Source organism: Lontra canadensis, unplaced genomic scaffold (genome assembly GCF_010015895.1).
Source record: "Lontra canadensis isolate GAN:19392208 unplaced genomic scaffold, GSC_riverotter_1.0 scaffold16, whole genome shotgun sequence".
Classification (NCBI taxonomy): Eukaryota; Metazoa; Chordata; class Mammalia; order Carnivora; family Mustelidae; genus Lontra; species Lontra canadensis.
Window position 1 is genome coordinate 3167855 of NW_022631010.1, and position 21875 is coordinate 3189729.

Consider the following 21875-nt stretch of genomic DNA (forward strand, 5'->3'; position numbering starts at 1 on the left):
GGCAAAGGGAATGTTGTTTCTATTGCTTCCAACATGCTTGGGAAACATTTCCTCATTCAGCAGATCCCAAAGGCCCATCAAGCCTATCGGGGGCTTGGATCCAAATGAGAATTCTCATTCTACCTACAGGAACAAGCACCTATTCAAGTTCTAGGGCTTTTACTTCTCAATCTCACTGTCATTTCATCCTGAGGCTCCAAAGACTTGGTCCTGCTCAGGTGACTCCTGATTCTGCCCTGTTGTTCAACAAGAAAGGAGCCCAACACAAAGAACAGGCTAGAAAAGGAGAGGGGAGTGGGAGGGAGGGTGGGGGAAGGGAGAGGAGAACCTAGGAGAAGGCAAGGGAGAAGGGAAGCAAGGTCACTGGTCATTCCCTTGCTTTCCACTTTGACTATCACACTTTACCTTACCCATGCATTTCTGAGATGCTAATTAAAGGATATTTCCCAGAGTCGCTGTGTGCCAGGTGAGTGCCGGCACGTTTCAACCAGATTACGATGGTTAGTCTGCAAAGAGGCCATCGCTTCTCCCCAGGGGCACAGTTCTGAGTTTGGGCTTGAAGTCCTCTCTGCAGGTTTTTCTCGTCTCTTCTCTCAGAAGGCAAATGCTATTTACACCCTGGGAGAGGAGGAACTGGCTTTACTTGGGAACCAGTCCTCGAGACTGTGGATAAAGCTGAGATGCAGGGGTTCCTGAGGAAGAGGAGGAGGATCCCGACTTCCTTCCACTTTTAGGCCTGCAAAAGTCAAGCACATGTTTACATGTCATGTCCTGTCTCTGTCCCTGACACAGATCAGACTCCTTTCTCACCAAGTAGCCTTAGCCTTTCCTCAATGGCCTGAACGCCAGTACACTCTCCACTGTAAAACCACCAGACCGGCACAGCCTGACCCTCTGTGCATGGCCAACATGACCGGCCAACCGAGGCGTGACACCTCAGGGAAAGGGACCTGCTTCTTGGCAACTGTTCTTCCATTTACATCAGATCTTGATTGTCTTTTCCGGTAAAAAATACTGTTTGCAGGTAGAATTTCTTCCATTTTTGGTTTTCACCCATTTGTTGTCCTTAAGCCTCTAGTCCAAAATTTAATAAGACAGAACTTCTAATTTAGCACTAAATTAAGTACTTGGTTATTTCACGGGTCATTTAAATGAGGTAAATTCAGCAGTGAGGCTCAGAGTCTGGGCTGTGGATTCAGACACACCTAGGTTTGAACTCTGGATCTGTACTTACTTCCTTGAACTTGGCTACTTTCTCAAATTCTCTAAGACTCAAGTCTTCTTATTTTATAGATTTTATAAATGGGATTAATGATAACATTTATCTCGTAAGTTTTTGCAGAAAACAGTAAGATCATTCTGTCAAAGGACTTACAACCGCCTAGTACCTGGCGGGGACCAAAGAACTGTCCCCTAGTTCACGGGAACACACGTTCCTTAGCCATTCTGGTGTTCATGATACTTGACTGGGCCATAAGTATTTGTGGAATAAATGAACAAACCCAGGAGTAATATTGCAGCATTTTCTGGTGTGTCTGTAAAGCATTCCATGATAAACCTCTACCTTTGTTTGTCCTTGTTTGAGCATGTTCTGTTTAACCGCAGGTCATCAAAAGCCACTCACCTGGCCTTGGACTTCTTATTTGTCGTGCTTTCAAAGGACGATGCATCCACCTGTATCTCATCTTCGTCCTGCAGGGCTGCATCCAGCGCAGCCTGGACTTTGGGAGCGATGGCGGGGCCCTCGTAGTCTCTGGTGGTTCGGCTGGGCATGTCCAGCTCTAATAGCACGATGTTCTCTGCCTGCAGAAGCACAGCCATAACCAGTGAGGCTGGCCTCCAATCAGACACAGAGCCTAAAAGCAATCTCGCCCCCCTCCAAAAGATAGAACGGCACATGTTTTGCTACTGGGAGCCTACCGAGAGCCTGTAATGACACAGATTTATAACTTTTTTCCTGGTGAGGACACAGATGTTTTTATCTTCTTCTCTGGGCTTTCCTCTATTTCCTTAAAAAAATGTTTTTTTAAACAATGAACATATTATACCCTAAGGGGAATAAGCAGGGAAAAATAATAAGTAGAACCCATTTACTGCAGATAATGTGAAAATACAAAAAGGTATAAAGAAGAAGAGGGTTATCACTGATAACCTCACCACCCACAGTGGCTCTGATGAACCTTTTGGTTGCTATGGGAAGGAGGCAGGCAGGGAGTACATTTATGGAAGGTGTGTGGCAGTGTGTGTCTTGTAACCACATTTTATCTTTTATCATACCCTGCCCTGCCTCATAACTGGCCTTGTAGCTGGATTCCTTCACCTGACAGCCTGTAGCGGGCCTTTCCCTGGGTCCTATATGCTGAAATGAGTGTGTAGAGGGAAGAACACCCCACGGTACACATCTCGTCCTTCAGCTCCTCCTACCCAGTAGAGTTCAAGCCCCAGAACTCCAGAGGGGGCAGGAGGGTCAATGCGGGGAGAAGGTGGGGAGATGGAGTGGCTCCATCAATCAATTTTATATACTGAGACATTGCTTAAATTTTCTCTTAATGGAGTGTGTCCATTGCTAAAAACATCTGAAAGCCGCTGCTTTAAATTCTACCTTTGTATCAGGTTAGCCCCTTGGAAACCCACACATTCTGATTTGAAGGCTTTGAAATCATGTTCTAGCTTTGAGACCTGAAATAATGGGCAAGAGATGCACCCTCTGAAACTGCTAGGAAAATGCTTCTGAGGACACAGATACATTATTCACCTTCCACTACAGAAAACCCCACCTAATGTAGCTTTTTTGCTTTTGTTTCCTTTATTTTAAATAACTCAGCAACAGGAAGAACAGCACCTGAGCAACTAATTAATCCCAATCTGTTTTGCTCTGGTGGCCAAGGGAGACTCAAAAACAATTTAAAATTTTCAAGATACAGGCTTGTATCTTGATATCAATGATACAGGCTCCCTGCTGATATAAAATACAGATAAGCAAAAAGAAGGCAAATTAAATTGAGTACACGTCCATGAACCAGAGATAACCAGTCCTTGTATTTAATTCATACATAAACTTTCAGTACCAGTTGTTTTATAACTTAACAATACATTGTGTCTCCTGGTCCATCCACTTACCAGCTACCTATTAAGCCATGGGACCTGCAGCAGAGAGGAGGTGGGAGCGTTCAATTAGAGAAAGCCATCAAGCGCTGAGTACATGCCCGGCATACAGCAAGTGCTTATGCGTAGCAGTTCGTACATTGGGATTATTGCAAAATATGTTTGGGTCATTTAAACAGTCCTCAATTATGTCACTTGAAATAACTACCTGACTGACCCACATCCCGTTAAACAGAAGTACTGAAGGTTCTATAACCCATCTCCATCTCCCATCATTGCACATCTGCATTCCCTCCAGCCTTCGCACGGAGCCATTTTCAGGCTTCGCGGTGATGATGTTTCTTGGCCATTACTGACAGTATGTTTGTACTCTCCTCCTTCTGTAGGCTAATTTTCTAAATCTCATTCTACTTTGCCTTCTTATTCATAATTATTTGTTCTTTTTATTTTTTCTTTACTTAGTATGTTTATTATCAATTATAATTAGGTTAATATAAATGTCCTCAGGAACCTCTGGAATCAGGACACATACTCTGTGACTTTGCAGAATGGTGCCTGAAGCTTTACATATACCTAAACTCCTTGAAAAGAGATAGGAGAGAAACACAAGGACAATCTTCTTACCCTATATCGGGCCTCTGGACGAATCATCATGGACATTCTTGCGTGTTGGCTCAACGGTCTCTTATACCCCACAGCTGAGACTGGCCGCTTCATCATCTGCTGATTCCTGGAAATGGACTGCAGTGGTTAAAGCCCTGGCTGGAGTGTGTTCCACAGTCCCAGGACAGTCCTGTGGAACCAGCCCTCAGAAGACACTGAGCCTATCTAAATAGAACTGAACCTAGTAACTCCCGGGACTAAGGGCTACCACGTGAATGGGGCAGGAACTGCTTATATTTTCTGAGTCACGTTCTGATTCAAATGTGGACATCATGCATCTCTTAAGCTGGAAGGGATTGGTGTAATCACCCAGTTCTTAGATGGCAGGCGCAAGACATAGCTGTCAGTGTTCCCCACCCCCACATCCTTGGCAAACCGTTTTCCACTATTCTAGCAAGACCCAGAAGTAGACTGGAAGTCAACGTTGCATCAGACGGCCATACAATATGACGCCTACCCAGGTACTGCCCCCTTTGGCCTAGCATGCTTCCCATGACAGCTGAGGAAGCGCAAATGCAGGAACTTGGGAAAGGACATGAATTCACTGTGATAGTCCCCCAATTCCTAACAGCACCATCCTACCATACCCCTTGGGCCAAATCCAGCTTATCCATATTTTCTCCCTCTTCCCCACCTTAAAATGAATAGTGACTTACTCCAGTCTGGTTATAGGATGTAATTTCCAATGATCTTCCTCTTCGTCAAAGAAGGATCTATTCATAATTTTACTTTTTTCTTCCAGAGGGATGAAGTTTTCTATAATAAGATGCCTGTAAGAGCACACAATCATGAATGAACAAAGGTGGACAAAGAAGACAGCTAGAGTACTGGCTATCCTACATGTGGGAGTCATTGGATAAGAGTCAAGCCACTCCACAAGTACTTCCTGGGCAGGCCCTGCAGGCTGGACATTGGGCAGAGAGCTGGGGTACAGACAGGAATGACGCTTCGTCCCTGCCTGAGACAGAGAGGTAATGGTGTGGCCCTCTTAGATATGACAGGTGCTGACAGTGGGCTGCCCCAAGACTCTAGAGAGGTCACTTCTGCCCAAGGAGGAACAGCTTGAGGAGGAGAATGGAAGAAAAGTGGCCATGCCCGGCCTATCCCAGAGTGCACACTCACTAACTGAAGTGTCTCTTAGGGGGCCATTGGTACCCCCCAACCTAGCGCGTTAATTTCCAAAATGCTGAAAAGAGATTAGAAGTGAAATGGTCTTCTTCCAATCCCATGGATTGTTGGCCAAGCTAGAAAACTTCCCACACTAGTCGCCAGGACAAAAGACAAGACTGAGTGGATTTCAGTCCCCTTAGACTACTGAGAATAAAGGACCATTCCCGAGAAGAGTCTCAGCCTGAGAAGTGCTAAGGAACACAGCGAACAATGAAACTGGAACCCACTGGGTTGTGTCTCTCCATGGTGACAGCTGTCCCACACCTCTGCATTCATGCTTTCAAAACCTCAGGACAGAACAATGCCAAAGGGGTGTTAAAGTGGGAAAGACACACAACAGACACCAGTGACGTGTAGGGTACAGACTGTGAGAAAGAGGCTGACTCACTGTTCATTCAAAAAATATAAATAAGAGCTAAAGCCATGAAAATGGCTTCCCTAGGGGAAAAATATTTCAGAGAGATGAAATTTTCTACTTATTTTATTTGAAACATTTAAGAAATTATTTTTATGACATATATTTGCTTTTTTCTGATTTTAAAAGTCCTATTTATACAACAGAAAATGTGAAAAATACAACTACATACAGTTTCACTATCCAGAGATAGCTATTATTAATATTTTGGCATATTTTGTTCTTTTTTTTTTTTTTTTTTCCTAGGTGTACATACCTAGAAAGAGGATACATTTAATTATAAAAGCTCCTTCCAAATTTAAAACTTGGTCATTAAAAGAATCCCTCTGAAGAGTTCTTTGAAGAAAAGTTCTAGCTAGAGGTACCTGGCTGGCTCAGTCTGCAGAGTATGTGACTCTTGATCTCAGGGTTATGAGTTCAAGCCCCACATTGGGTGTAGAAATTACTTTTAAAAAAAAGAAAAGAAAAGAAGGGGCGCATGGGTGGCTCAGTTGTTAAATCCTCTGCCTTCAGCTCAGGTCATGATCCCAGGGTCCTGGGATTGAGCCAGCATCGGGCTCCCTGCTCAGCAGGAAGCCCGCTTCTCCCTCTCCCACTTGCCCTGCTTGTGTTCCTTCTCTCACTGTGTCTGTCTCTGTCAAATAGAATCTTAAAAAAAAAAAAAAAAAAGCAAAATTTCAGCAAATATTGTGGAAGGACTGATAGAGAAAAACAGTATTATGTAACCCCTAATGAAATAATAATTTCAGACAAATTATTGTTGGTTGAAACTGTTAACTCAGTGGTTCTTAAGCCAGGCTGCACGTTAATACCACTTACAGAGTTCTGAAAAATAGCTTGGCCAGACCTCATGGTTCTCAAAGTGTGTTCACAGAACCAACAGGAGCAACTGGAATCTTCTAGAAATGCAATTCTCTAGAAATGCAAATTCTCAGGCTCCATGCCTGATGAACTGAATCAGACTCTCTGGGTTTGGGACCCAGTAATCTACACTTAACAAACCCTTCAGATGATCTGGTGCCTGCTAAAGTTGAAGGACCAATTAAGTCAAAATCTTTGGGGTGGGGCCTTTTTAAAATTCCTCCTATGATTTCAGTGAGCAGCCAAGGTTGAGAACCAGTGCTTTGGAACTAGCTTTCAATTAAACCTTTCAGTTAAATCCAGACTGTGAGACACTTCAAGTGGCTGACCTCGCTTTTCAATAAGTCAACTGCAAAAAAAGTTTTTAAAAGGAAAAGGGACTGCTCCAGATTAAAATAAGCTGAAGAGAAATAATAACTAAATGCAATATGTGGCCTTCATATAGATATTAATATGAACAAACCCATAAAATCCGAATATGAGCAAGGTATGAGATAATAGTAAGAAACAACACTAATTTTGTTAGGTGGAAAGATATCGTTGTGTATACAAAAATCAATTGTGATTCTATACACTAGCAATAAATATTCTGAAAATAAAACTAAGAAAAGCAATTCCATATACAATTGCAAAAAACCACTTAGGTATATATTTAACAAAAGAAGTGCAAAGACTTGTCTATTGAAAACTACAAAACATTCTTGACAAAAATTAGAGAAGATCTAAAAAAATAAAGAGACATCCCATCCCATGTTCATGGATCAAAACACTTAACTGTTGAGATGACAGTACTCTCCAATTGGATCTATAGATCCAACACAGTCCCCAACAAAATCCCAGCTGGCTTTTTCACAGAAATTGACAAGCTGACCTTAAAATGTATATGGAAATGCAAGAAACTCCAAACAGCCAAAAACCATCTTGAAAAAGAACAAAATTGGAGGACTCATACTTCCTCATTTCAAAACTTATTACACAGCTATAGTAGTCAAGACAGCGTGGTATTGGCATAAAGACAAACAGATCAATGGAACAATACTGAGAGTTCAGAAATAAGCCCTTCCATTTATAATTGACAAGGGTGCAAAGACAATGAGAGAAGACCCTTTCAACAAATGGTGCTGGGACAACTGGATATCCACATGCAAGAGAATGCACTTGGAACTGTGCTTCAGACTATATACAAAAGTTAACTCAAAATGGATCACAGACCTAAATGTAAGACCTCAAACTGTAAGACTCTAAGATAGCCTAAGAGAACTGAAAACAGAAGTCCAGAATAAAACTTGTACACAGGGGCGCCTGAGTGGCTCAGTTGTTAAGTGTCTGCCTTTGGCTCAGGTCATGATCCCAGGGTCCTGGGATTGAGCCCCACATCGGGTTCCCTACTTAGTGCGAAGCCTACTTCTCCCTTTCCCACTCTCCCTGCTTATGTTTCCTCTCTCGTTGTGTCTCTCTCAGTCAAACAAACAAATAAAATTTTAAAAAATAAAATAAAATAAAATTTGTACACAAATGTTCATAGCAGTATTATTCATAATAGCTAAGAGAAATAACCCAAAGGTCCATCAACCGATGAATGGATACATAAAATGTGGTATAGTCATACAATACAATATTATTCAACCACAAAAAAAGAATGAAATATTGGGGCACCTGGGTGGCTCAGTGGGTTAAGCCTCTGCCTTCAGCTCAGGTCATGATCCCAGGGTCCTGGGATCGGGCCTTGCATCTGGCTCTCTGCTCAGCAGGGAGCCTGCTTCCCCATCTCTCTCTGCCTGCCTACTTGTAATCTCTCTCTGTCAAATAAAAAAAAAATCTTAAAAAAAAAAGAATGAAATATTGATATGTGCTACAACATGTATGACCCTTGAAAACACTATATTATACTAAGTGAAAAAAGTCACCCACCAGTGGCCACATTATTCCATTATAAATTGATACACAATATCCAGACCAGGAAGATTTAGATACAATACCAAAAATTTAAGCAACAAAAGAAACTATAGATAAATTGGACTACTTCAGAATTAAAATCTTTTGTGCTGCAAACAAAATACCATAAAGAAAGTGAAAAGACAACCCACAGAATTTGAGAAAATATCTGCAAATCATATGTCTGATAAGAGACTTGTCTCCAGAATATACAAAGAACTCTTACAACTCAATAATAAAAAGACCCAATAAATTACCCAATTTTTAAATGGGAAGAGGATTTGAACAGACATTTCTCCAAAGGAGATATGCAAAAGGTCAAAGAGCACATGAAAAGACATTCCATCATGAGTCATTAGAGAAATGCAAAGCAAAACCACAATGAGATACTACTTCACACCCATTAAGAAGGCTATAATAAAAGGACAGACAGTTACAAGTGTCAACAGGGCGTGGAAAAATTGGTGGTGGAAATGTAAAATGATCCAGTCATTCTGGAAAACAGTTTGGCAATTCCTCCAAAACTTAAATACCGAGTTACCATATGACCTAAGCAATTCCACTCCTAGGTATATATATCCCAGAGAAATGAAAACACATCCATTTAAAAACTTGTACATGAAGGTTCACAGAAACATTATTGATAATAACCAAAGACTGGAAACAACCTAAATGTCCATCAAATGATAAATGAATTGAATATATGGTATACCTGTAAAACCCAGTATCATTCAGCCATAAAAAAGAATGAAGTCCTTACATGTTACAACATGGAGAATCCTTGGAAGCGTCATGTTAATCGAAAGAAACCAGTCACAGAAGGCCACATGTTATACGATTCCATTTATATGAAATGTCCAGAATAGACAAATTTATAGAGACAGAAAGTAGATTAGTAGGTACTTAGGGCTGAAAGCGGGGGCGGGTAATACGGAATGACTGCTAACTGGTACAGGGTTTCTTTGAGGGGGGCGGGGAGACACAAAAAATGTTCTAAAATCAGATTGTGGTAGAGGTGCCTGGGTGGCTCGTTGGTTAAGTGTCTACCTTCAGCTCAGGTCATGATGCCAGGGTCCTGAGATCAAGTCCTGCACTGAGCTCCTTGTTAAGAAGGGAGCCTGCTTCTCCCTCCCTCTGCCTGCCACTCCCCCGTGCTTGTGCCCTTGTGTTCTCTTTTTGTCAAATAAATAAATAAAATCTTTAAAAAATAAAAAAATAAAAATAAAAATAAAAAAATCAGATTTTGGTGATGGCTTTACAACTTTATAAATATGTTTTCTTTGTTTGTTTTTTTAAAGATTTTCATTTATTTATTTGGCAGAGAGAGATCACAAGTAGGCAGAGAGGCAGGCAGAGAGAGAGGAGGAAATAGGCTCCCTGCTGAGCAGTGAGCCCTATGCTGGCCTCCATCCCAGGACCCTGGGATCATGACCTGAGCTGAAGGCAGAGGCTTAACCCACTGAGGCACCCAGACGCCCCTAAATACATGTTTTTAAAACTGACTTGTATATTTATTTGTTTACCTATTTATTTAATTTATGGGGCAGGGAGGGGCAAAGGAAGAAAGAATCTTAAGCAGGCTCTGTGCCCAGTGGGGAGCCTGACATGGGACACAAGTTCACAACCCAAAGATCATGACCTGAGCTAAAAGCAGGAGCTGGATGTTTAACCAACTGAGCCACCCAGGTGCCCACTGACTTGTATACTAATTTAAATAGGTGAATTGTATGGTCCGTAAATTACATCTCAGTAAAGCATTTTTTATTTACTTTTTCTTAAAGATTTTTTGTTTGTTTATTTGACAGAGAAAGAAAGCGTGCAAGAGAGGGAACACAAGCAGGGGTAGTGGGAGAGGGAGAAGCAGGCTTCCCACAGGGCAGGGAGCCCGATGCAGGGCTTGAACCCAGGTCCTTGGGATCATGACCTGAGCCGAAAGCAGACACTTAATGACTGAGCCACCCAGGTGCCCCAGTAAAGCATTTTTTGAAACAGCATTATAATCATGTATGTAAGTCTGTAGGAATAAGATTACATGAGGTTAACATTACATGAGATTTTAGAATATTTCTATGAAAGATAAATGACAAAAGGTAGTTTATCAATGAATCTGGGTTGGGGGACATTTGGATGTTCATTATACCACTCAGAAAATTGTAGTTAAGAAAGATTCCCTTTTATCAATAGAGGCTGGAGCCTTTAAAAACTTCCAACAGGTAGGGTGGAAGGAAATTCATAGATCTGGTGAAGTCATTTGCGTTAACAGATGGGATCCAGAGACAGAAAGTGATTTTCTCAGAATAAACAAAAAACAGACAAGGTGGGGAGAAGTAGGCAGGGGCCCTGCCTTTAGATTCACGTTTCTTATTCAACAAACTACCTGGGAAGTGGCTGAGGGTGCTATGAAAGGTCCAGAACTTACTTGAGTTTCAGCTCCCTTGTGAGCTCGTTCTGAGTCTGTTCCAGCTCCTGACGCTCCTTGATGTGCTCTTCTTGGAGGTCATGGATCTCTGCCTTCACCGCCTGAAGCTTGGAGAAGAGCTGGAACCGAGGGGAAAGGCAGGTGAGGAGGGGAGCCCTCCAGACAACAGAGCTCTTCCCTTCCTCCAAGTCTCAAGACACTTCTGCCTGGCCTCGTTCCTTTATACCTTCTTGAGTTTTTTGGTCTTGATGTCCACCTCTTGCTGCAATGAGCTGTACGTCTCTTTCAGTTCCAAGGTCTCCTCATCTCTGCTTTCCATCTGTTGCTGGATTTCTCTTTCTCGACGTTTCTGGGCAACATCACAAAATTCATCAGCTTGCCTACAGACTATGTCTAAACAAGAATACAGGGCTGGGTGCTCCAGATCGGAGTCTCCCACTGGGAAGGGGCTGAACACCCCATTTTCATTCCCTCTGAAGAATCTAATAAAAGAGATATTTACTCTGTAGCATTGGTGTGCCTTGTCCCACGCCCTTCTCCTCAAAAGGGAATGAAAAGTTACCTGCTCTGCAATTTCCTGCCGTTTCTGCTCCAGGATTTTCTGTTGTTCATTTGTATGATCTACTATATTTTTTCCTCCAACAAGCAGCTTACTCTCCATGGCCTGAGTGAGAAAAGAGTAGAATCCATCTTGTGAATGATCTCCCTCAGAACATATCTCCTCAGAGGGAAGCCTGTAAAACATCATGAGCTCAGGACTGAGCCAAACGGGTGAACTCTGGGGGGAAGACAGATTGTGCACAGCAGTGTCCTTACCATCACCAAGGTAGGGCTGAGGTGGCTCCACTGGGGCTTTACCTCAGAAACACTAAAGATACAGCTCCCCCAGGACTATTGGAATTTCAGCTTTCTTAAAAAAATTTTGGGGAGTTTTGTATGTACAAAGTGTTGACCCTATTTAAAACATATTGAGTCCCTCCTATGTGCTGGGTACTAGAGAGGCAACAGAATATGAATCACAAGGCTGAAGACTCCACTGAGGGCTACGGATAAGCAAGCAGGCTCTCGTGCTATGCAGGCAGACACGAGCATGAGGAAAAGACAGAGCAGGGGCCCCTGGGTGGCTCAGTCGTTAAGTGTCTGCCTTCGACTCAGGTCATGGCGCCAGGGTCCTGGGATCGAGCCTCACGTTGGGCTCCCTGCTCAGTGGGGAGTCTGCTTCTCCCTCTCCCACTCTCCCTGCTTGAGTTCCCTCTCGCTGCGTCTCTCTCGGTCAAATAAATAAGTAAAATCTTCAAAAAAGCAAAGAAAAGACAGAGTGATAATAGGAGAGGCATACAGGAGGGAGAGAACTCGGGCTTTTGGAGGGAATCAAGGAAAGCTTCCTGTCTCAAGAGTGCTGAAGTAAAAACAGGAATTAGCTAAGGAAAAAAAAAATTGATGTAGCGGTGCTTGGCTGGCTCAATCGGTTAAGCATTCAACTCATGATGTCGGCTCAGGTCATGATCTCAGGGTCGTGAGACTGAGCCCTCCATCGGGCTCAGTGCTGAGCGTGGAATCTACTTGAGATTCTCTCTCTCCTTCCTCTCTGCTCCTCCCCCTGCTTGCACAAGCCCCGCCCCCCAATAAATAAATAAATAAATAAATAAATAAAATCTTCAGGAAAGAAGAAAAAACATGGTGTGTGAGAGGGTAGGGTAGGAAGTGATGATACACAAAGTTGGTAAAGCAATCAGGGCTCAGTTCAAAAACATCAAAGCCCTGTTAAGGGAAACTAAAGTTGATTTGAGACCCGCAGGAATCACACTGACCATTCTTTGAGCCTAAGGGTACACAGATTTGTGTTTTACACAGCCAGTTTGGGTTTTTAGAAACATTCTTCCCTCACCACAGGAAGGATGACTGGAAAAGGACAGGCCAGGTGGAGGGAGACCAGTCAGGAGGCTGTTTTGAGGATCCAGGCCTGGGCTAGGGCAGTAATGGTGGGAGAGCGCAAAGTGGATGGGTCCAAGAGAGCCAATCAGATGATGCAGGATTCAGAGGCCTGGGGACTGACTGGGCCATAAGGGAGAGGGAAGGACAGCTCGCAGGGATAACTCCGAGGGGTCTGGCTTGACTGAGGAAAGGCAGGCAGAAACAGGTTCTGGGTGGCCATGGCCATCTCTGGAAATGTCCAGTGGGCAGAGACTACCAGGATCGAAAATTAGGAGACAGCTCTGGGCTCGCTATGCAGACGGGTCACCTTGAGCAAATATTTAGATGGTGGGTAAAGCCATGGGAACAGTTTGTACCCAAAAAGCAGAGAAACCAAAACCTCCATGACCTTGTCTTTTTTTTTTTTTAATTATTTATTTATTTGTCAGATGGAGATCACAAGTAGGCACACAGGAAGGCAGAGAGAGAGAGGAGGAAGCAGGCTCCCTGCTGAGCAGAGAGCCGGATGCGGGACTCGATCCCAGGACCCTGGGATCATGACCTGAGCCGAAGGCAGAGGCCTTAACCCACTGAGCCACCCAGGCGCCCCGATGACCTTGCTTTTAAGAAACTTACAAACATCTTTCAGGGAACCCCTAGGCCCATTTCTTCTTCTCTCAAGATGAAGTGGTTGTACTAGATTACTAACCCTCCCCCACACACATTTCTTCTAGCCCTATAATACTTTTTTTTTTTTTAAGATTTTATTTATTTATTTGACAGAGATCACAAGTAGGCAGAGAGGCAGGCAGAGAGAGAGAGAGGCAGAAGCAGGCTCCCTGCTGAGCAGAAGGCCCGATGCGGGGCTCAATCCCAGGACCCTGGGATCATGACCTGAGCCGAAGGCAGAGGCTTTAACCCACTGAGCCAGCCAGGCGCCCCTAGCTCTGCAATACTTTTGTCCTATGATTTTATAGCATCCCGAGATTTAGAGAGACAGAAGTAATATCATTCTCCAATAAAAAAAAGTCTAAGTGACTATGAGGTAATATTGAGTCTTGCCAGACCTGGCCTCTGAGAATTGCCCAAATAACCCAGGTTTAGAGAGTCTAGGTGTTCCTGGGCTCGAATAACAGATGTGATCCTAAAAACCAGCGTGCACATCAAACATGGACACTCCCTGTTACATGTCAAGTGCAGGAATGAGGATGGATGAAGTGGCGTCTGACGTTGAATCCCAGACTAAGCCCCTCCCTGGAACAAAGTGACCCCCTAACTGTGTTGTTTTGGACTCCATTTTCACATCGGGTCTTGAAAGCTCTGGAAAGGGCCACAGATGAAGCCACAGATAAAGCCACAGCTTCATACAGTGGGGGCAGGGGAGGTGAGAAAAAAGAGATCACTGGTCATTTTAAAATTAATAAACAAGGATACATCTGAGAGGCGAAGTCAGAGTTTTCATAAATTCATTAAGAAAGAACCAGACACCTCAGAGCCGTTCTGGCTTATGGGCAGGCAGCGGTCATCCTCAGATTTCCAGGGCTGGCTCTGTCCCCTCCTCTGCCAGTAAAGGTCAGTGGAAGCCCAGAGTCTGGGCGCCTGATGGAATGGTACACTGGCACCAGAAAGAAAAGACACAGGAGTCTCCACGCTCTAGAATGCTAGTCAGCCACTAACTCACAGGGCTTGGAGTCAGTTGAGGGAAGGGGCTGACTACAAGGGAGCATTTGGGGGGCGAGGGAACTGTTCTGTATCTTCTATGGTTGGGGGCACTGCATATTAAAACCGCAAAGGGGGGGCACCCATGTGGCGCAGTCAAGTAAGCTCAAGACCTGAGCTTACCTGACTGATCTCAGCTCAGGTCTTGATCTCAGGACTGTGAGTTCAAGCCCCAAGTTGGGCTAAACCAACAAACAAAAAACCCCACAATGAGATACCATTTTATAGAGAATTAAAGCAGATAGTCATACATGGATAGAACTAGAGGGTATTATGCTAAGCAAAATAAATCAGTCAGAGAAAGACAATTATCATACAATCTCTCTGATATGAGGAATTTGAGAGGCAGGGCAGAGGAGGTAGGGAGGGAAAAAATGAAACAAGATGGGATCAGGAGGAAGATAAACCATAAGAGACTCTTAATCTGACGAAACAAACTGAGGGTTGTTGAGGGGTGGGAGAGGAGGGATAGGGTGGCTGGGTGATGGACACTAAGGAGGGTATGTGTTATGATGAGTGCTGTGAAGTGTGTAAGCCTGATGATTCACAGACCTGTACCCCTGGGGCAAATAATACATTATATGTCAATAAGGAAAAAAAAGCAGATAGTCATAAACGCTGGTAAGGACGAGGAGCAACCAGAGTTCATACTGTGTTGGTAGAAGCTTCGCTTCACATGGCCACCACTGAGACAACTTTTGATTATCTAGCAAAATTACAGCTGTACAAACCCGAGGACCTAATGGTGCCAGGTAAGAAATTCTTGCTCATGTGTGTTCTCCCAGAACCAAGTACAAAAACATTCATAGCAAAAAATGGAAACAACCCACTATCAGGAGAATGGAATACCACATGCTTCTCAGAGCAGTAATAATGAATGAATCACAGCTACAAGTGTCAATCTGGACAAATCTCACTACGTAAGGTTGGGCAAGTAAAAGCAAACTGTAGGAGTGGGATTTCATTTATATAAAGGTACAAAACTGTGTGGAACTCTCTTTTTTTTAGAGACACATACCTATATGAGAAAACCATAAAGAAAAGTCAGGAAACACCAAATTCGAAACAAGGGCTAGCTCTGGGGGAGAGGGACACAAAGCTTGTGAAGATAGGGATTCAGTTCTGTCACACAGGCTGTGGGGCCCCTGGGTGTCAGTTTTATTGCTGCTTTTTATACCTTGCACATATGTAATAATTATTCTTCCTATGAGTTCAACATAAACTTGAAGAAATGGTTTTTACTTCCCTTCAACAAATGTTTACTAGACACTGGATCCCACCGAGCTGTTAGGAATGTAAAACTGAAAGGGATGTCATCTGTCATACCATTTTTGGATAAAATGGAAAGCCCTGAGAGAACAGAGGGGCTGAGGAAGGCTGTGGTACCTTGATTTTGGCGCCCAGCATCTCGGCCGCGTCCTTCTCCCGCCGCAGGTCCTCCATCTTCTTCTCCTTCTCCTTCAGCAACCTCATCTTCTCCTCTGCAACCAAGCTGTGGTCCTCTACAATGGCCCGCTTCTCAATCTCCAGTTTTTCTTGCTGTTCCCGCCAGTAATCATCCTTATCATCCCCTTCCTCCTCACCCTCTTCTCCCTCCTCCTCCTCCTCCTCCCCGCCCCCACCACTGCCACCACCTTCCCTCCGCTTCTCCCGCCTCTTCCTCCTGCCAATGGACCGTTTTTCCAGCTGGGCCTTGAGCCGAGCAATTTCTTCCTGGAATTCTCGAAGGAGGGCATCTTTAGGGTCCTCGTTGACCCTTGGCTTGTTCTTAATGTTTTTGGCACGGTTGGCATATCTGAGAGTGGTCAGAGTCTCTTCTACATTGTACGAGGCAGGTCCCACGTTGGCTACCATCACAGTTTTAGCATTGCCACCGAGAGAATCTTGGAGGAGCCTGGTCAGCTTTGAGTCCCGATACGGAATGTGAGTGCTTTTGCCGTCCACTAGGGCAGAGATGACGTTACCTAAGGCTGAAAGGGACAGGTTGATCTTGGTGGCCTCCTTCAGTCTTTCTCCTTGTGCGCCGGTCTTGGCTTGCCGTTCGCTGCCAGCAAGATCCACAAGGTTCAGTTTTCCTACGCGGATATGGTTTTCTCCATCAAGGCCCACCTCACTGCACTCAATGGTGATTACAAAAATCGCATGAGAGCGTGAGCTGTGCTCGTTCATGTTGGTGGCGCCGACAGAGCGGTTCTGGTTCCCCACATTCATCACGTGCTCGATTTCCTTCACGCTCTTGGTGACAAAGGAAGAGAGGTCTTTCACGTACACGCCAGTGTCAGGCCTCTCTTTGAGCTCGAGCCTTCTGGTCTGATCCTTTGAGAGCAGATCTCGGATCTCCTCCTGGTAGATCTCCAAGTAAGAAGCCCTGACCAGGTACTGTTGATTCTGGGATCGAGAGATATGGGTGAAGATGTGGTCAAACGAGTTAGGGATGACCCCTCTTTTCTCAGGGTCGCCACGGACTCCTTCCATCGTGTAGGTTTTCCCAGTCCCAGTTTGTCCATAGGCGAAAATCGTCCCATTGAAACCCTGCAAGACAGAGTCCACGAGCGGTCGGAATGTCTCATCGTAGAGTTCAAACTGCTTGGCATTCCAGTCATAGACTGCATCAAAGGTGAAGGTCTTGGGCATTTCATGGGCCATGCCTTTGGGGTTCTTCACTGACACCTGCCCCAGCTTCACGTCCACATCCACCACCTTATCATATGAGGCGGCCTTTTCCTTGCCGTTCATGGGCCGACAGCGAACCACCACCCTGACGGACTCTGAGCTTTTTAACTTGGACATGATGGTCTCTGACAGGGTCAACCTTGAGGGCTATGAATCCAAAACGTCTCAGGATGCTAAGGTCCTAGAAAAAAAGCAAAATTAAGTGAGGACAGTATAGTTGTCACTGAGGGCTGGTCAAGAGCACCCAGCCCACCCACGTCACCTTCCTCTGGCTACCCTTCTGATGGCTACGGAAAGGACTACAATGCACGCTGCATTTCTTCACGGGTTCTTAACAAGCTTCAGTAGGAAAAGTACACACTTTAGTCCACCAGCTGTGTGAATGGGCCTGTCTTCCCCTTGACTGATACTTTATCTTATACTCCAGGTTGCAGCAGCTAGAAACCTTTTAGAAGCCTGGATAATCTTCTGTCCTGTTGAACTACTAAAACCTCTGTGGAGAGCAATTTGAAACTATCTATCGATACCTTTAGACGTAGCAGTTGTATTTCTAAGAATTTATCCCACAGATACAAGGATATTCCTTGTGGTAGCAACAGACTGTGGGCCACCCCAGCTCCCATCAAGAGAGGGCTGCCTGAATACATACATATGTAATAACATATATACAGTGGAATCCTGTGCAGTAACTGAAAAGAATGTGCTAATCTAAATGTAACCCTAAACTGAGATGCACTGCTAAGTGGAAAGAGTAGATGAGGAGCCGTGTGCACAGTACAGTTAACACGGGGTATAAGCAGGTGGATACGTGCATGCACGTTTATGTGTGATATGCAAAACAATATTCTTAGAAGCATGCATATCAAAGTGGGAGCAGCGGCAGCCTCAGTAAGGGAACTGTGGGCCTAGAGGACTCTCAGGTCGAGAGAGAGAGAAAAAAAACTTCACTTTATGCTCTGTTTGTACTGTTTGAATTTCCTACCTTGTGCCAATAATACTCTTCCATTCTAAAATCATAAACTATGGCTTATGCAAAATGTACGCAAATAAATGAGGATGTGGTGTAATACATTATAGAAAGCACTTATTCAACCAAAAAATTGAAGACAACATGAATGCAAATAAAAAAATAGGTGTTAAAAACTTTTTTTTTTTAAAGTAGGGGCGACTGAGTAGCGGGTTGGTTAAGCTCCTGACTCTTGGTTTCTGCTCAGGTCGTGACCTCAGGGTCATGAGATCAAGCCTTGAGTGGGGCTCTGTGCTCAGCACGGAGTCTGCTTGAGACTCTCCTCTCCCTCTGCCTCTCCCTGCCTCTAAAATAAACAAATAATTCTTTTTTTTTAATGTTTACTTATTTATTTGTTTGACAGGGATCACAAGCAGGCAGAGAGGCAGGCAGAGAGAGAGAGAGGAAGAAGCAGGCTCCCTGCTGAGCAGAGAGCCCAGTGCAGGGCTTGATCCCAGGACCCTGGGATCATGACCAGAGCCAAAGGCAGAAGCTTTAACCCACTGAGCCACACAGGCGTCCCAACAAATAAATCTTTAAAAAAAAAATTTTTAAGTAGGTGCACCTGGGTGGCTCAGATGTTTAAGCGTCTGCTTTCGGCTCAGGTCATGATCTCGGGATCCTGAGATCGAGTCCCATATCGGATTCCTTGCTCAGCGGGGAACCGGCTTCTCCCTCTCCCTCTGCTGCCTCCCCTGCTTGTGCGTTCTCTCTCTCTCTGTCCCATAAATAAATAAAATCTTTAAACCAAAGTAAAAAAAAAGTAAAACCAAAAACGAGAACTTCATTTAGTGCCAGAAAACTCAGGGAACGGAAGAAAGGATGACTAAATGGGTCCTTTGGGAAAGGGTAGGAAGCAAGCAGATCAGAGTGAAGAGATACATACAAGGATCCCAAATTCCTAAAAACCTCAGTGTGGGGTGTCTTTTGGTTTTTGTTTTAAGTAGGTGATTTTCCTGCCTCTTGATTCAGTGACCTCTTTAATGACAGGTCCTTTTCCCTTACATGTTCTCTAGCCACCCAGGTCCCTGCCCACAAGGCAAGTATTATTAGATTTTTAATCTTCCTGAGCTAGTCTATGCATAGCAAGCAAATACGTATTAGTACATACCTACCCGCTCCTTCTTAACACAAGTGTAGAATGTTATACACAGTAATAACAGTGTCCTGCACCTTGCTTTTCCTCACTAAACCATGTTCCCTCAATAAATATACAGCTAACTTATTCTTTGTAGCAGCAGCAAAATATCCCACTGCCTGGAAGCATCAATTTACTTAACCACAATCCTAGCACTTAAGCTGTTTCTGATATTTTACTGTGAAAAAAACTAGGCCCACATCCTTTCACATGTGGGAAAGTGTATCTGTAAGATAAATTTCTAGCTGGCTCACAGGATATATGCATTTGTGATTTCAACAGACACTTAGGATAGCGCGAACAATTTCTTTTTAGTTGTGAGGGTGACCTATTCCCTGCTAACAAAGGAGTGTGAGAATGTGAGGCAGTGATGGGCCAGTCTGTGGCTTATGTGCTGTACGTTAATAAATATAGAGTTAATATGTTCTCCCATTAAGCTTTTATCAAAAATTGGCTGCTGCTAAGCACATGGAAACATGAAAAGTTATTTTTTGCACTTTCTAGTCATTACATGTAATCAAATAATGTCTAGAATGTCTAGATGTCTAGACTGAAGAGCTAGAAGACCTCTAATCCTCTTGGAACCCATTTTCTATAAAATTGGTAAGACAGGGATAATTCTCCTTCTTTATGGATGATTTTAAGGCTAAGGGGTACTTACAAAGGTGGAAGTACGTTATGAACTAACATAAAGCTGTATTAAAATAAACCGATACAGATTCATCCAAAACCCTCATCAAAGGGTCATTCCAGAGATTACTGGTGAGCCCTAACTTTTAATCTCTTGTTCAGTTTGTAGTCATCACCCTAAAAAAAAAAATCAGATTAAACTGAGATCCAAACATCTAATCAATATTCCATTAGTAGTGACACTCTCGGGGTAACTGGGTGGCTTAGTCAGTGAAGCATCCACCTTTGGCTCAGGTCATGATCCCACTGTCCTGGGATCGAGCCTCACATCAGGCTCCCTGCTCAGCTGCTTCTGCCTCTACTGCTCCCCCTACTTGTGCTTGCTCATTCTTTCTCTCTCTCAGATACATAAATAAAATCTTAAAAAAAAAAAAAAGTGAAGCTCAAGCCATTTAAGGAAAACCATGTAAAAGTCCCTCATTCTTCACCTGTTATGTGCTATCACCATTTTGAGAAGAAAGAACTGGATGTTAGAATGGCCAGTCTGCTTACTACATCTCCCTTTCTCTTCCAGGGCAATGGCCCCCAAGCTACCTCTGCAGCTATGACCCGAGCCTGTCTCTACCTCCATGTCAGCAGAGACCTGCAAAAGCTGTGCAGGTGCCAAGTTCAAACCCCAGCCCCCTGAGCCTTCACTGGGGAGGCCTTTGCTGCAGCACATGGGATGGTTTACACAAGGTCCTAGACTCAGAGTAAGAAATGGTAGGGGTGGGGGTGAGGAGGTGACAGGCTGGCTCAGCCAGTGGAGCCTGCAACTCTCTTGATCTCTGGGTTGTGAGTTCGAGTCCCACATTGGGTGATTACTTAAATAAATAAAACTTAAAAAAAAAAAAAGGTGGGGGGGTGGTAAGTGGCAAATGCATCAGTGGAGAGATCAATTTTTCTGCATTGCATATTCCTAAAGAGGCAGAGCTGCCCAGTTCTTACCTACCAGAACAACGTGGCCCCAAGTCTGTTTAAAAAAAAAAAAAAAAAAAAAAAAAGCCTGCAGCAGGGTGACCTTCATGTTCAGCTGCTTCTGTTAGAGCACGGTCTATTTTTTGAGCTCTCCGAAATGATAAAAACAAAGGTATGATAATGACCTACAATCATGTTTAAAATGTTTTAAAAAGAAGAATTCCCAAAGCCTGCATCCCCTTAATTAAATCTCAACTCAGAACACAGAACACCATTTCTTTTCAGAACCCACTGAGCTCGACTGAACTAGTCATGTATTATTGACGTAGAACTTTGGGAAGATGGGCTAATTTAATTTCCTGCCACCAGGGCTTAAAAACTTGCTGTGGGTCCTCCTCAAAGGAGAGGGTTTTCTTGGAAGGATGCCCTGACACTCTTTCTTTACTTTATTACCTTCCTTATTCTCCTTCTAGCCGGTCTAATTACAGTGATAAATCTTTAAAGGAACTCACAGCATTGCCAGGAAAGAAGCAACCACAGGTCAGCAGCTCGTCACCTTCATCCTGAAGACATTTTCTGTTAGAACTTGTTATTCCAACATGAACAACCACAGTCTGAATGAAACCCCATGAAAAACTGCGTCTCTCCCCAACTTCACCTCTTTTGTCCACTGAGGAAGTCAGTTTCACATTGCTCATGGCAATAACCTCTTCCAGATGGCTCTCGCCCTTACAGTTAGATTAACCACCCTCACCTTTGCTAGTTGTCAAGAGTCTTACCTCAAATTCTAGAACTAGATGTGGGTTAGAATCTCACTATTGGCTTCCTACAGAGATTCTAGGACAGAGGTCACAAACCGGTCACATTCTACCTGAAGCATTTTACTCGGACCATTTTATTTGTTAAAAAAGAAAAAAAAAAGCCTCAGCAATTCCACTACTATGTATGTGTATGTCCTAGTGAAAAACCTTTTGCACATGTACACAAGGAAACATGGACAAGGATGCTTCCTGCAGCATGTTGAAATAGAAAAATGGGAAACAACCTGGATATCTATTTTCAGGGGAACTGAAAAATAACATGTGGTGTAATCATATCATAGACACTATACTATTCAGTAGGTAAAAGGAATGCATTAGAGTAAGGGTCAGCAAACTATAGCCCATGGGCCAAACCGAGCCGACAACCTGTCTTTTGTAAATAAAATCTTATTGGAACACAGCCATAACCCTTTGTTTACATATTATCTATGGCTGCATTAGCTATGAAA

At 43.7% G+C, this 21875-nt stretch overlaps 1 protein-coding gene across 3 annotated transcripts in view; it reads right to left on the reverse strand.

Moving 5' to 3' along the window:
* Positions 1 to 336: 336 nt before the first annotated feature.
* Positions 337 to 21875, reverse strand: part of KIF3B (kinesin family member 3B) — a 40024-nt gene continuing 18485 nt past the window's right edge. Inside the window, exons 1-9 of one of the 3 annotated variants that reach the window (XM_032858904.1) lie at positions 21118 to 21351; positions 15588 to 17055; positions 11131 to 11232; positions 10795 to 10917; positions 10569 to 10687; positions 4425 to 4538; positions 3730 to 3835; positions 1625 to 1803; positions 337 to 736 (exon numbers count right to left, since the gene is read on the reverse strand). In XM_032858904.1, the coding sequence (XP_032714795.1) occupies positions 640 to 736; positions 1625 to 1803; positions 3730 to 3835; positions 4425 to 4538; positions 10569 to 10687; positions 10795 to 10917; positions 11131 to 11232; positions 15588 to 16991 (2244 nt within the window). In that variant the 5' untranslated portion in view covers positions 16992 to 17055; positions 21118 to 21351 and the 3' untranslated portion in view covers positions 337 to 639. Of the gene's footprint in view, positions 737 to 1624; positions 1804 to 3729; positions 3836 to 4424; positions 4539 to 10568; positions 10688 to 10794; positions 10918 to 11130; positions 11233 to 15587; positions 17056 to 19679; positions 19811 to 21117; positions 21352 to 21875 lie in introns of those variants that run through there. The other 2 variants (XM_032858906.1, XM_032858905.1) reach the window with 2 other exon arrangements.